This window comes from Lagenorhynchus albirostris, chromosome 2 (assembly GCF_949774975.1).
Source record: "Lagenorhynchus albirostris chromosome 2, mLagAlb1.1, whole genome shotgun sequence".
NCBI classification, from domain to species: Eukaryota; Metazoa; Chordata; class Mammalia; order Artiodactyla; family Delphinidae; genus Lagenorhynchus; species Lagenorhynchus albirostris.
The window spans coordinates 60,756,283-60,770,275 of NC_083096.1; the positions used below are offsets into that span (position 1 = coordinate 60,756,283).

A 13,993-nucleotide genomic window follows, 5' to 3' on the forward strand; every position below is an offset into this window, starting at 1 on the left:
CTAAATGGAATGATACATACCACAAGTATTTATATTTTCAAAACAGAAAGCATTAACCTATCATAGAGAAAACAATGGCTAATTAAAACATCCACAGAAGTACTGGGTTGGCCAAAAATTTCATTTGGGTTTTTCCATAAGATGTTACGGAAAAACCCAAATGAACTTTTTGGCCAACCCACACTAGGGGACAGAGGGAGAGGAAGAACAAGAGCCCAGTAGCTAAACTGGAGGATTATATTCTGGACTGTTAGATTTTCATTTATAATCTGTCTGGAGAATCTGGCTATAATGTTGACCAAGTTCAAAACATAAAGCACAAACAAGAAAGGTATACCAAACCATTCTTTAATTAAGCTTCAAGAAAAACGAAATTAAATGAAATAGCAAAACACAGATGGGTAATTACTTATTGTTTATTCTCCTCTTACAAAAAGACACTTGGAACAAATAAATATAAAATGGTATATGTCTTGTTTAGCAATGGGCAAATATAAGTTTTCTTGGCATTCTCCACAGGAATAAACTAATGAAGCTTTCAGAAGTACACTCATCCTATCCACCTCCCACCTTCTTCTATAAAACAGTCAATTCTACAATTTTTAACAAAGGATTCTCAAAATAAGTAATTTAAGACTGACTCAGGGACTAAGACATCTGAATCAAGTTAAAAATATATGTGTAATATGATGCTGCCCAGAAACCTCTAATTCAACTAATAAATATTATTACAGTTTTTCATTTTTTAATAATTTGTATGACTAAAGAGTCTGTTCTGTTCAAATCTGCATGGCAAATAAAATAAACAGAAAGCAGAGTACAATATATACACTTTTCTGTCCTAAGGGAAAACATTAAGTACCGGTATACTTAACATACAGTGAACATGCCATGTATTTTCTCAAAGCCAACAAAATCCTGATTTCCTATACCTTGAAGGTGATGTAGCAGAGAGCAAACAAATACCCAAATCATTTGTGACCAAATTTAGCTAATAAAATTAGCTAAAAAAACAATATACACAACAACACACCAGAGTCTGAGTAATGATGAATATCCAACCGTACTTGTTTCACTAAAATTTATCTTCAGGCTAATACCTGAAGAGTTTTGCTAATACTTACAATTAAATATTCTTCTTTAATGATTTATGTATCAAGTGGAAATATGTACAATAGCTGTTTCAAACAAGAAAAGAAGGGGGTAATTCTTTTCCCCTGCCCTTTAAATATTTTTTTAAATCCATTTAAAGTAATTTCTTACTTGGTGCTTTATAACCACTTGCTACTTTATGGAGACCATTTTAAAAGGCAGAAAAGAATATAAAATGTTTAAAGGGTCACCATCAAAATAACCAAATGGATTTCAAATTTACTTTTGTAAACTTTCTGTACTACCTAGATCTTGTACTAATTAATTACACTTTATTGGATCCCCTGTAATGTTAAAAACATGAATCTTTTTTTTTTTTTTGGCCATGCTGCACGGCTTGCTGGATCTTAGGTCCTTGACCAGGGATTGAACCCAGGCCCTTGGCAGTGAAAGCGTGGAGTCCTAACCATGGGACTGCCAGGGAATTCCCAAAAACATGAATTTAAAAAAGGAAAAACTGGCTTTTAGATTTTAAAATAAGCCCCTTCCTCCTCCACAGCTACCCTTCAAATATTTTAAGCAGAAAATTAATCTGGTTGCTTCAGAGGCTGATGTAATTTTTGCTTAAAACAATCCATATTAACACTTCAAACTTTTTAGGACCAATATCAAATTCAATATCCAAAAGATTTATTCACTCTGAGGGTGCGTGGAAGCTGGAAGTAAAAAACGTCAGTACAAATAGAACCACACATAAGAAAAAGCACCTAAAGATGGAGGAGAGACAGCTCTGACATCCTGTCAGTGGCAAACCATGATTGTGTGTTTCCATGGACGTAACAGCTTAAGTTCTCCAAAAACCTAGTTTATTTGTTTCTATGTCTGAAACTTTCTTTAAACTTCAAAAGCCAATTAAAATTTAGGAGGGTAATTTTTTTTTTAATTTCTGGGTACAGATCATTTGAGATCAATTTCCTAGGAGGCAAGTCATGACTCTCCAGAAGTGTGAATAAACATCAAAAAACCCAAGGTACAGAGCCACTACATCAACGTGAACAATTAGGAATCATATGAAAGTCACAAGGTGTTACGATTCACTGATTTAAAGTAACTTCCTCGTGGTAGAAGATAGTGTTTCATGATAGATACAGGTTATGGCCACTGCTTCTGAGAGATACACACATCACCCCCTACTGGTGAGACCCCACTTTGTGACAATTTAGAAATCTGAATTTAACTCCAGAAGATATAAATTTCTGGAATATGAATTTGAAGACAGAGAGTACAACAGCAGTTGAGTGGAAACTGCCTGCGACACTCTTTTATTTATTTATTTTTCCTTTAAGGCTACAGAAAATCTGCACATAGACAAGGCAATTAATTCTCATAATAAAAATATCCCCTCCAAATAGCCCCAAGGTCTCCAGTCGGATTCCACGGTCAGTATATGTTGTAATAAATTCTATTCCACAGGTGTACATTCTTTTGAGTCTGCAGGGTTAGGATCAATTCTTTCTGGAAATATTAGCTTCTCACAAACTGCCTCCTTTATCGGCAAATACTGTGATATTTCATTAGGTTCCGTGAAGAGGGAAGGTGAAACATGCTAGGAAATACATAAATCATATTAGCATATATTAAATTACTGCACTGATAGTTTTGAAAATGCTTTCGTTCAAGCATTCCTAAAGCATGCCAATTTTAAAATGAGATGCCATATATATATATAGAGAGAGAGAGAGAGAGAGAGCGAGAGCATCATCAGGTGTTCCTAATAATATCAGGTATCTCTTGTTACTGACTCAGCTCTGTTACTAGATGGTTTCCTCAAAGATCATAGGAATATATCATTTATAATGCTCCCATAAATGTTCTAAGAATTTAATACATCTTAATCTAATCCCTTTTTCCTGTTATTTTTGTACCTTGAAAGCACTAGCCTTCAGTTAGATGCCAATATGTGGTCTACAAGAGACGCTATATAACTTTTCTAACCTATGTATATTCTATATATAGACAGAAATAAACACTAAGAGTGAATAAAAAAATCAAGTTAGCAGGAAGGCATCAATTTTTAAACAACCCATTATCAAATACTATAGACTTGTAGAAACCCTTTACAAGTCCCAGGGGAGCAAAAAAAAGCAGGGGAGATTATGCCCCCAAAAGTAAGTCATGGAAAGAACATCCTATTGCAGCTCCACCACCAACTAGCTGTGCGACTTGGAGTCACACCTCTGGGTCTCAGTTTTTCCAAAATAAAATGTGGAAATTGGATTGGATGATGGTTAAGGTACCTAACAACTCTAACTGTAATTGAGATAAGTTCCAGAAAAAATACGCTCCAATAGGATTTCTCCTATAGAGCCCTATTAGGTAAATGAATGGATTTAGGGATGTAGATTTGGTGGATGGGTGGGGCATGGGGGAATACCATACTTAAAATAAAACATTAAAATTTAACTTCTAAAAACTGATATTTAAATACTGTACCATTAAATTAGCAATTTTGCTCTCTCGTGATGTATATTCTCGTAACATGTAGGTCTTGTCAGCCTATGTTTAAAAATCAAAAAAATTGCAATAAATTTATTTATATTGATTAACAAAATCCTTTCTATTAAACAGAACTGCCCACATTTTAGAACAGGTTGTGAAAGTACCATTAAGTCTGATAAGAACATCTAATTCTACAGTGAGATAACTAATTCAAGAATTCTGAATTATTAATTCCAATCTCTGTAAATCACATTAATATCTGATACGCATATGTAAACAGATTTAATAATTATCATGTAAGAAAAACACAAGCAAAGGTTTTACTTTGAAAGAAAATGTGTATGTTTGTAAATGAGATATGCAAGAGATTTTAATATTACTTCAAGTTTGGAACTACATCTTTTCCTTAAGCTATATTACCATCTACCTACATAACTGTGGCTACTTTTATGTTCCTCCCCAAAAAAGTTTAAACAAGTTTTATTCTTTCCCATTTCTAATAAATTCTTATCAAATTGTTTATTTACAGCCACTTTTTTGGTGCTTCAATTTTCCCATTTCAGACTTTTTAAAGTGAGGTTTTAGAAAGCAATTTATTACAATTTGTTTTTTTGGTAAAACATTATTTAATAAAAGAAAAATCACAAGATTATACTCCCTTAAAGTTTCAATCTTTTATATCAACAAAACAGCTTAATGCTCATTGTTAAAAAAAAATCAAATACTATAAACGTATAGAGTATAAATCATCAGCAATCACAATCTCTACAGATAACACTATCCTTAACATTTAGAAATCTCTACATAAAATCTCATATAGATTCAAACTTGCATCTTAAAAGTCAACATTAATATGCGCATCATTCCAAATCAGTTAAACAACTTTCTGCCATTAATTTTAATGGTTGCATATTTTTCTACTATATGGACTGTAAAAAATTAATAAACAGAAACCTCAATTAAATAGATTTGGGAGACTAGAATGGGGAGCTCTCATACCCAGCAACCATAGCAGAGCCCAACAGAAAAAAGAAAGACTCCTCTTATTTCCTGGCAAGGACTCAACCAATGGAAAGTCATGGATTCTCTGTTTACTGTAGCACTCCCATTTTCCTTTTCCTCTCTATAAAAGCATATATGGAAAGTCATGGATTCTCTGTTTACTGTAGCACTCCCATTTTCCTTTTCCTCTCTATAAAAGCATTCTCCTTCCCTTGCCGTGTGGGGACTTGCACATGGCTCACCATGGTTACAGACCTGAATTGCAATTTTCTGCTGATCCCGAATAATTCCAACTCTGCTGGAGAAATATCTGGCAGTCTATTTGTTGTAGGCCAACAGGATATAAATGGCCATTTAATCAATGCTCATTCAATGGGCATTATAGCGCCTTCCTTCTTTCCTTTTAGCTATTATAAACAATAGCATTGCCATGAATATTTATATATACAACTCTATACAGCTGCCTGATTAATATTTGTGGGTTACTGTATGTAAGAATCTTTTGAGGATAAATTCTGAAAAAAAAATCAATATTGTTGAGTTAAAGTATAAGCACTTCTAAAAATTTAGATTTCATTTTTTCTGAGGGAGTAAAGTATAGCTTATTTTTAGTACTTTATTATCACTTTTAAAAAGATAAAGATCCATCACAGTGACCATGTTATTTCAAAAGAAAAAGAAAGTGCAGGATTTAGGAAAATACCAATCCAATCACATCTTACTGGGCTTAAATTCCAGTTCTGCCACCTATTAACTGTGTAACTTGGGCAAGTTACTTAATCTCTCTTTGCCTTAGTTGCCTCAGCTGTAAAACAGAGATAATAATAGCATCTATTTCATAGGGCTGTTAGGAGAGTTAACTATTACTACGATTACCCTGATACTGCTGGTTTCTTCTTTCATTCGTCATTCTATGTGATCACAAATATGATGTTAAAAATTCATTCAAAAAGGATAGGCTGCTATAAAGCTACAAGATGAATTTTCATGACTCAATTTAAGCCTCCCCCCTAGTTTCTTCACTTATTTTTTTAAAAACTTCATATGTTAACATTTCCTTGAAATGGAGCACAGAGCTTTCAAATACTAAAACAACTATCAAAATAATTGTATAATACAAATTTCTGGAGGCCATGAGATTGGTATTTCTAATATCAGGACATTACATAAACAACACATACTACAAAAAAAGTAAGAGTTAAGGGACAGTTTTCTTAAAGAGATTAAGTTTAAGAGGTTTTTAAAAAGCATCAGACTCCCCTTTACCCGGGAGTGTCTTTGGAAAACATGTTCAACTCGTAGAACTTTTGGAAAAGAAGATTTAATGTTTCGATAACTGTGCAGTCAACAGTGAATATGACACACCCAATCTTAAAGGTTAGACAAATAGCCATATAATATAAAGCACTACTGAATTTCAAACTGTCAGACTGACAACGTAACAACATGAACAAGCTCAACGTCAATTAGTACTTTCATTAAATGAGAATAGATACCTCATGGTAAAGTCTTGTGTCATTCATCCTAATAAGCACCCCATCAATTCTCAAGAAAAACCGCAACAGCAAGAAAAAGCTAGAAGGCATCACTCTCTGGAAAAGAAAAACGTAAAAAGTGTTTTATGAAAGTTAAATATTTTATTACTTTGCTGAAAGAAAAAACATTTTTAAGGCATTGGAGGAAGGCTGAATTGGCCCTATATAAAACTCTCTGAACTAGAGGTTCTTTGCCCTAGCGCCAACCAAGGCTCAAAACCTTGTTTATACTACGTAACATACTGGTTTCAGTTTCCTACAATAGAAAAATATTTTTTCTAGGTCAAAAGATAATGAGGTTAAAAAGATTTAAAACTCACCTAAATAATGTGAAAAAAATAATTGTACTTATAGTAAATGTCAATACCAGTAATATCAAAATGAAAGAACAACCTAGTTCTTTGCTGCTACTCATCTTTTATTAACTTTACATAAAGACAAGAGGGCTTTAATGGTATGCTCTAATTCAGTGCAGCCAATTAAGTACTATTTCATACTGCCAAAGTCTGGTTTATGAGATCATTATAACACGTTCTTAACATCTTTGATCTGTGTCACATCCATGTATTTCTATTTTCCAAGTATTACCACTGAAGAAAGTCAGAGTTAGTGGAGAGTGGGTCCTGGTGGCAGGGAGGGAGGGGATGGATGAGGTGTGGGGTCTTCAGGTCTTTCAAAAGAATATCCCTCATGGGAGTGCTGTCAGAAACATGGCTACCCCTGTCTCTCCCCTTCAATCTACAGCCCGCAAAACATCCACAACTCAACAAAAGTATACCTCTGCCCAACTCAACAGGACATTGGAGAATTCCACACATCTGTATATCTAAAGGTGGGTGGACTGGAACACATGGAGGAGGCGGAACCAAGGGAACAGTGAAGTCGGTGCCTGCAATCCCAGCCCTATGTCCGAGACGCATGAGCCCACAGCTTCAGAAAACCCAGTAGCAGCAGGAGAACCAGCACACATGACTTTGGTCTCCCAACTGTGGGAGTGCCCGTGGCCACAGGTAACTGGGAAGCAGTGGCAGTGGGGCCTGGGACCCTGTCCCTCCCACAGCCCTGGCCCCCCATCCAGAGTAGCAGAACCCTATGACACTCAACATGGTGGAGGAGCCTGCACAACCCTGCTCCCCTCCAATTATCCTCCTCTTCCCACGGCAGAGCCTGTGTCTCAGGGGATCCCAGACACAAGGGAAGAGCCTACCATCCTCATGACATAGCAGCTCCAGCAGAAGCAAAGCAGCAACTACCCCAAAGGCACAAGAAGTGACAAAGAAGGCATGGAGCCACACCTCTTACAAAGACAGTGGGGGCTGGAAAGTGCCAATTCTCAAAAATAACCAGAGGTAGCACAGATAAGAGAAACCAAAAACTTGTGTTACAGCACCACCTACCAAAAAACAAAAGAAAGCACTCTCACTTCTAACCTGTCATTTAACTTCGAACGCACAAGCAGAGGAACATTGCATTAAGCACCATGAAGAACCACAGTAATACTATACGACAAAAAGCAAATGACAAATCTCCAGAAACCAAACTTAAAAGTCACAGAATATTTCAATCTAACTGACAGAGAATTCAAAGTAGCTATCATGAAGAAACTGAATGAGATACAAGAAAACTCAGAAAGGCAGTTTAATGAGCTCAGAAATAAAATTAATGAGCAGAAGGAATACTTTACCAAGAAGACTGAAACTCTAAAAGACCAAACAGAAATTCTGGAGCTGAAGAACTCAATAAACAACATGAAGAATGCATTAGAAGACACTGGAAATAGAGCACAGCATATGGAAGAGAGTATTAGTGAGCTCAATGGTAGAAATCTAGAGATGATACAAGTAGAAAAGGAAAGAGAAATAAGATATTTTAAAAATGAGAAAATTCTACAAGAGCTGTGATTCTTTTAGGAACTGGATAATGGGTATCTTAAAAGAAGAAGAGACGGAGAAGGGAGCAGAGAGATTATTTAAAGAAAGAACAGCAGAGAACTTCCCAAACCTGGAGAAGTACTGAACATACAAGTCCATGAAGCTCAGAGAACACCTAACCACCTCAATGCAAAAGACCTTCTCCAAGACATAATATTAAAACTGTTGAAAGTCAATGACAAAGACAGAATTTTAAAGACAGCCATGGAAAAAAGGATAGTAACTACAAAGGATCTCCCATTAGGCTATCAGCAGATCTCTCAGCAGAAACCCTACATGCCAATACGGAGTGGAATGACATTCTCAAAATATTGAAAGACAAAAATTGTCACCCAAGAATACTCTATCCAGCAAAGTTGTCATTCAGATATAAAGGAGAAATACTTTCCCAGACAAACAAACGATGAGAAAGTTCATCAACACTAGATGAACCTGTCTTACAAGAGATGTTAAAAGGAGCTCTTTTACTAGAAACAAAACAGCAAAAATACACAAAACTTTGAGCAAGGTGATAAATAGACAGAACCAGAGAATTGCAACTGTTTATCAGAATAGGTTGTAAAGAAAGCAGAAAAATAACTATCGCTATCTCAGTTTGGTAACAAACTCACAACATGAAAAAGGATAATTTGAGACAACAAAAACATAAAAAGGGAAGAGGAAAAGGACAGAATTTATACAGGTAAAAGAAGGTGAGATGCTATCGGCAGGAAAAGGACTATTTTCTCTAGGAGAGGTTTAATAAAAACCTCAGGGTAACCACAAAACATAAACATAGAGCAGAGATACAGAACAAAAAGAAGAGGAATTTGAGAAAGGTTTAATAGAGAATCACCAACACAAAATGGCAAACAGAAACACAGGGAAAAACAATAGAAATATAGAGCAACCAGAACACAAAAGATAAAGTGGCAGGACTAAATCCTCATCTATCAATAATCACACTAAATGTAAATGGATTGAATTCACCAATTGAATGACAGAGAGTGGCTAGATGGGTTAAAAAACAAGACCCAACTATATGCTGCCTCCAGGAGACACCACTTAGCTCTAAAGAGATATACAGGCTAAAAGTAAAGGAATGGAAGATAGTCGATGCAAACAGAGCCAAAAGAAAGCAGAGGTATCCATGCTCATATCAGACAAAATAGACTTCAAGCCAAAAAGGTCAACAGGAGACAAAAATGGACAGTATCTAACCATAAACTGGACAATTCATCAAGAAGATATAACGGTGATTAACATGTATGTACCTAACAGATAAGTACCAAAATATATGAAACAATTAACAGACCTAAAGGGAGAAATTGGCAGCAACACTAATAATAGTAGGGGACTTTAACACCCCTACTATTAGCAGCCTTAAATAAAACATTAGACTAGATGGATTTGATAGAATTGTACAGAACACTCCATCCAAATGCAGCAGAATACACATTCTTCTCAAGTACACATGGAGTTTTCTCAAGGATAGAACATACGTTGGGACACAAAACAAGTCTCAATAAATTTAAGAAGACAAATCAAGCATCTTTTCCAACCATAATAGAATGAAACTACAAATCAACTACAAGAATAAAACTGGAAAAATCACAAATATGTATAGACTGAACAACATACTACTGAAATATTACTATTAGATCAATGAAGAAATCAAAGGAGAAATCAAAAATTACCTGAAGACAAATAAAAATGAAAATACAACATACCAAGATCTACAGGATACAGCAAAAGTAGTACTAAGAGGGAAATTTATAGCAATACAGACCTACCTCAAGAAACAAGAAAAATCTCAGCAATCTAACCTTACACCTAAAGGAGCTAGAAAAAGAAAAACAAATAAAGCCCAGAGTTAGTAGAAGGAAGGAAGTAATAGAGACAAGATTGGGCACATTCAGGGTGGTATGGCTGTAGACGAAAGGAAGTAATAAAGAGCAGAGCAGAAATAAATGAAATAAAAACTAAAAAGATCAATGAAACTAGGAGCTGGTTCTTTGAAAAGACAAACAAAATTGACAAACCATTAGCTAGACTCACTAAGAAAAAGAAAGAGAAGGCCCTGATGAATCAAATCAGGAACGAAAGAGGAGAAATAACAATGGATAACACAAAAATACAAAGGATTATAACAGAATATTATGAACAGCTATACGCTAACAAATAGGACACCTAAAAGAAATAGACAAATTTTTAGAATCATACAAACTTCCAAGACTGAATCATGAAAAAATAGAAAATGTGAATAGACCAATCACTAGTACAGAGATGGAAACAGTAATCAAAAAGCTCCCAAAAAACAAAAAGTCCAGGACCAGACAACTTCACAGCTAAATTCTATCAAATATTCAAAGAAGGGGCTTCCCTGGGGCACAGTGGTTGAGAGTCCACCTGCCAATGCAGGGGACACAGGTTCGTGCCCCGGTCCAGGAAGATCCCACATGCCATGGAGTGGCTAGGCCCGTGAGCCACGGCTGCTGAGCCTGCGCGTCCGGAGCCTGTGCTCCGCAACAGGAGAGGCCACAACAGTGAGAGGCCTGCGTACCGCAAAAAAAAAAAAAAAAAAAAAAATTCAAAGAAGATTTAATATCTATCCTTCTCAAACTATTCCAAAAAATTGAAAAGAAGGGAACACTTCCTAACTCATTTTTCAAGGTCAACATCATGCTGATACCAAAACCAGACAAAGACACTACAAAGAAAGAAAATTACAGGCCAATAACTCTGATAAACATAAATGAAAAAATCCTCATCAAAATATTAGCAAAATGAAATCAACAATACAACAAAAGGATCATACACCATGATCAAGTGGGATTTATTCCAGGGATGCAAGGATGGTTCAATATATGCAAATCAATCAATGTGATACACCATATTAACAGAATGAAGGAAAAAACCATATGATCATCTCAATAGATGCAGAAAAAGTATTTGACAAGATTCAACACCCATTTATGGTTAAAAAAAAACTCTCAAAAAAGTGGAGAGCAAAGGGACGTACCTCAACATAAGAAAAGCCATATATGACAAACCCACAGTTAACATCATACTCAATGGTGAAAAATTGAAAGCTATCCCTCTAAGATCAGGAAAAAACAAGGATACCCATTCTTATTCAACATAGTACTGGAAGTCCTAGCCAGAGCAATTAGGTAAGAAAAATAAATAAAAGGCATCCAAATTGGAAAGACAAAAAGTAAAACTGTCACTATCTGCAGTTGACATGATTTTATATACAGAAAACTCTAAAGACTACATACACACACACACACACAAAAAAAAACTATTAGAAATAATAAATGAACACAGCAAAGTTGCTGTGTTCAATATACAAAAATCTGTTGCATTTCTATGTGCTAATAATGAGCTGGCAGAGAAATTAAGAAAACAATCCCATTTACAATCACAACAAAAAGAATAAAATACAACTTGTCAAAATTTCCTTATTACAGGGCTTCCCTGGTGGCTCAGTGGTTGAGAGTCCGCCTGCCGATGCAGGGGACACGGGTTCATGCCCCGGTCCGGGAAGATTCCACATGCCGCAGAGCAGCTAGGCCCGTGAGCCATGGCCGCTGAGCCTGCGCGTCCGGAGCCTGTGCTCCACAATGGGAGAGGCCACAACAGTGAGAGGCCCGTGTACCGCAAAAAAAAAAAAAAATGTCCTTTTTACATAAAGCAATCTACAGATTCAATGCAAGCCCTATCAAAAGCCCAAGGACATTTTTCATAGAAATAGAACAAAAAACTCTAAAATTTATATGGATCCACAAAAGACCCTGAATAGCCAAAGCATTCCTGAGAAAAAAGAACAAAGCTGGAGGTATCATGCTCCCTCTTTTCAAACTATATTTCAAAGCTATAATAATCAAAACAGCATGGTATTGGCAGAAAACCAGATATATGAATCAATGGAACAGAACTGAGAGCCCAGAAATAAACTTACACATATATGAATCAATGGAACAGAACTGAGAGCCCAGAAATAAACCTACACATATATGGACAATATATGACTAAGGAGCAAAAAATAAACAATGGAGAAAGGACAGTCTTGCCAATAAATGGTTCTGGGAAAACTGGACAGTCACATACAAAAAAAAAAAGAAAGAAAAGAAACTACAGTACTATCTCACACCATCACAAAAATTAACTCAAAATGGATTGAAGACCTGAATGTAAAACCTGAAACCATTAAATTCCTAGAAGAAAACATACGCAGTATGCTCTTTGACATTGGCCTTAGTAATATCTTTCTAGATATGTCTCCTCAGGCAAGGGAAACAAAAGTAAAAATAAACAAATGGGATTACATCAAACTAAAAAGCTTCTGCACAGCAAAGAAACCATCAATAAAACAAAGACATCGAATGGAAGAAGATATTTGTAAATAATATATCTGATAAAGGGTATAATATTCAAAATATATAAAGACCTCGTAAAACTCAACAACCAAAAAACCAGACAACACAGTTAAAAGATGGGCAGAGGAGATGAACAGACATTTTTCCAAGAAGACATACAGATGGCCAATAGGCACATAAAAAGATGTTCAACATCACTAATTATTACGGAAAAGCAAATCAAAACCACAATACAATGAGAAATCACCTCACACCTGTCAGAATAAGTATTATAAAAAAGATAAGAAATAACTGTTGGCAAGGATATGGAGAAAAGGGAAAAGTAGTACACTATTGATGGGAATTTAAATTGGTGCAGTAACTATGCAAGACAGTATGGAGATTCCTCAAAAAATTAAGAATAGAACTACCATATTAACCAGCTATCCCATGTCTGGGTATCATCTAAAGAATATGAAAACACTACTCTGAAAAGATATCTGCACCCTTGTGTTCACTGTAGCATTATTTACAATAGCCAAGATATGGAAACAACTTAAATGCCCATTAACAGATGAATGGATAAAGAAGATGTGGTATATATATAGAATGGAATACAACTCAGCCATAAAAATAGATGAAAGCTTGCCATCTGCAATAACATGATGCACACTGAGGGTATTATGCTACATAAAATAAGTCAGATGGAGAAAGACAAATACAGCATGATTTCACTCATATGTGTAATATAAAAAATAAACAAAAACAAAATAAGTGAATAAACCAAACAAACAAAAACAAACACAGAGATACAGATAACAGAGTAGTGGTTACCAGAGGGGAAGGGGTTGGGGGGAGGGCAAAATGGGTAAAGGGGAATCAACTGTATGGTGATGAATGAAAAATAAATTTTTGGTGATAAGCATGTTATAAAGTATGCAGAAGTAGAAATACAATGTTGTCCACATAAAGCTTATATAATGTTATAAATCATTGTTACAGCAATAAAAAATTAAATTTTTTTAAAGACTGACATAAATTGGTGTGTGACAAGTACATATTAATTCATTACTGAATTGTCTAATCATCAGGGAAATGCAAATCAAAACCACAGTGAGATACCACCTCACACCTGTCAGAATGACTATCATCAAAAAGAACACAAATAACATATGTTGCCAAGAATGAGGAGAAAAGGGAGCCCTCGTACACTGTTGCTGGGAATGTAAATTGGTGTAGCCAGTGTGGAAAACTGTATGGAGGTTTCTCAAAAAACTAAAAATAGAACTACCACATGACCCAGCAATTCCACTCCTGGGTTTATACCCAAAAAAACCAAAAACACTAATTTGAAAAAATACATGCACTCCAGGGACTTCCCTGGTGGTCCAGTGGTTAAGACTTCGCCTTCCAATGCAGGGGGTGCAGGTTCAATCCCTGGTCGGGGAGCTAAGATCCCACATGCCTCGCGACCAAAAAAACAAAACACAAAACAGAAGCAATATTGTAACAAAGTCAAAAAAGACTTTAAATATAGTCCACATCAAAAAAATCTTTAAAAAAAAAGAAAAAGAAAAAATACATGCGCTCCAAT

General features: G+C 35.5%; 1 protein-coding gene across 2 annotated transcripts in view; it reads right to left on the minus strand.

Moving 5' to 3' along the window:
- Positions 1-398: 398 nt before the first annotated feature.
- TIPRL (TOR signaling pathway regulator) overlaps positions 399-13,993 on the minus strand; it is a 35,900-nt gene continuing 22,305 nt past the window's right edge. Inside the window, exons 5-8 of one of the 2 annotated variants that reach the window (XR_009537504.1) lie at positions 6,090-6,185; positions 4,849-5,108; positions 3,586-3,648; positions 2,624-2,698 (exon numbers count right to left, since the gene is read on the minus strand). Coding sequence is in view for 1 of the 2 variants with exons in the window: in XM_060133717.1 (XP_059989700.1) it covers positions 2,555-2,698; positions 3,586-3,648; positions 6,090-6,185 (303 nt within the window). In the remaining variant the exon portion in view is untranslated. Of the gene's footprint in view, positions 2,699-3,585; positions 3,649-4,848; positions 5,109-6,089; positions 6,186-13,993 lie in introns of both variants that reach the window. The other variant, XM_060133717.1, reaches the window with a different exon arrangement.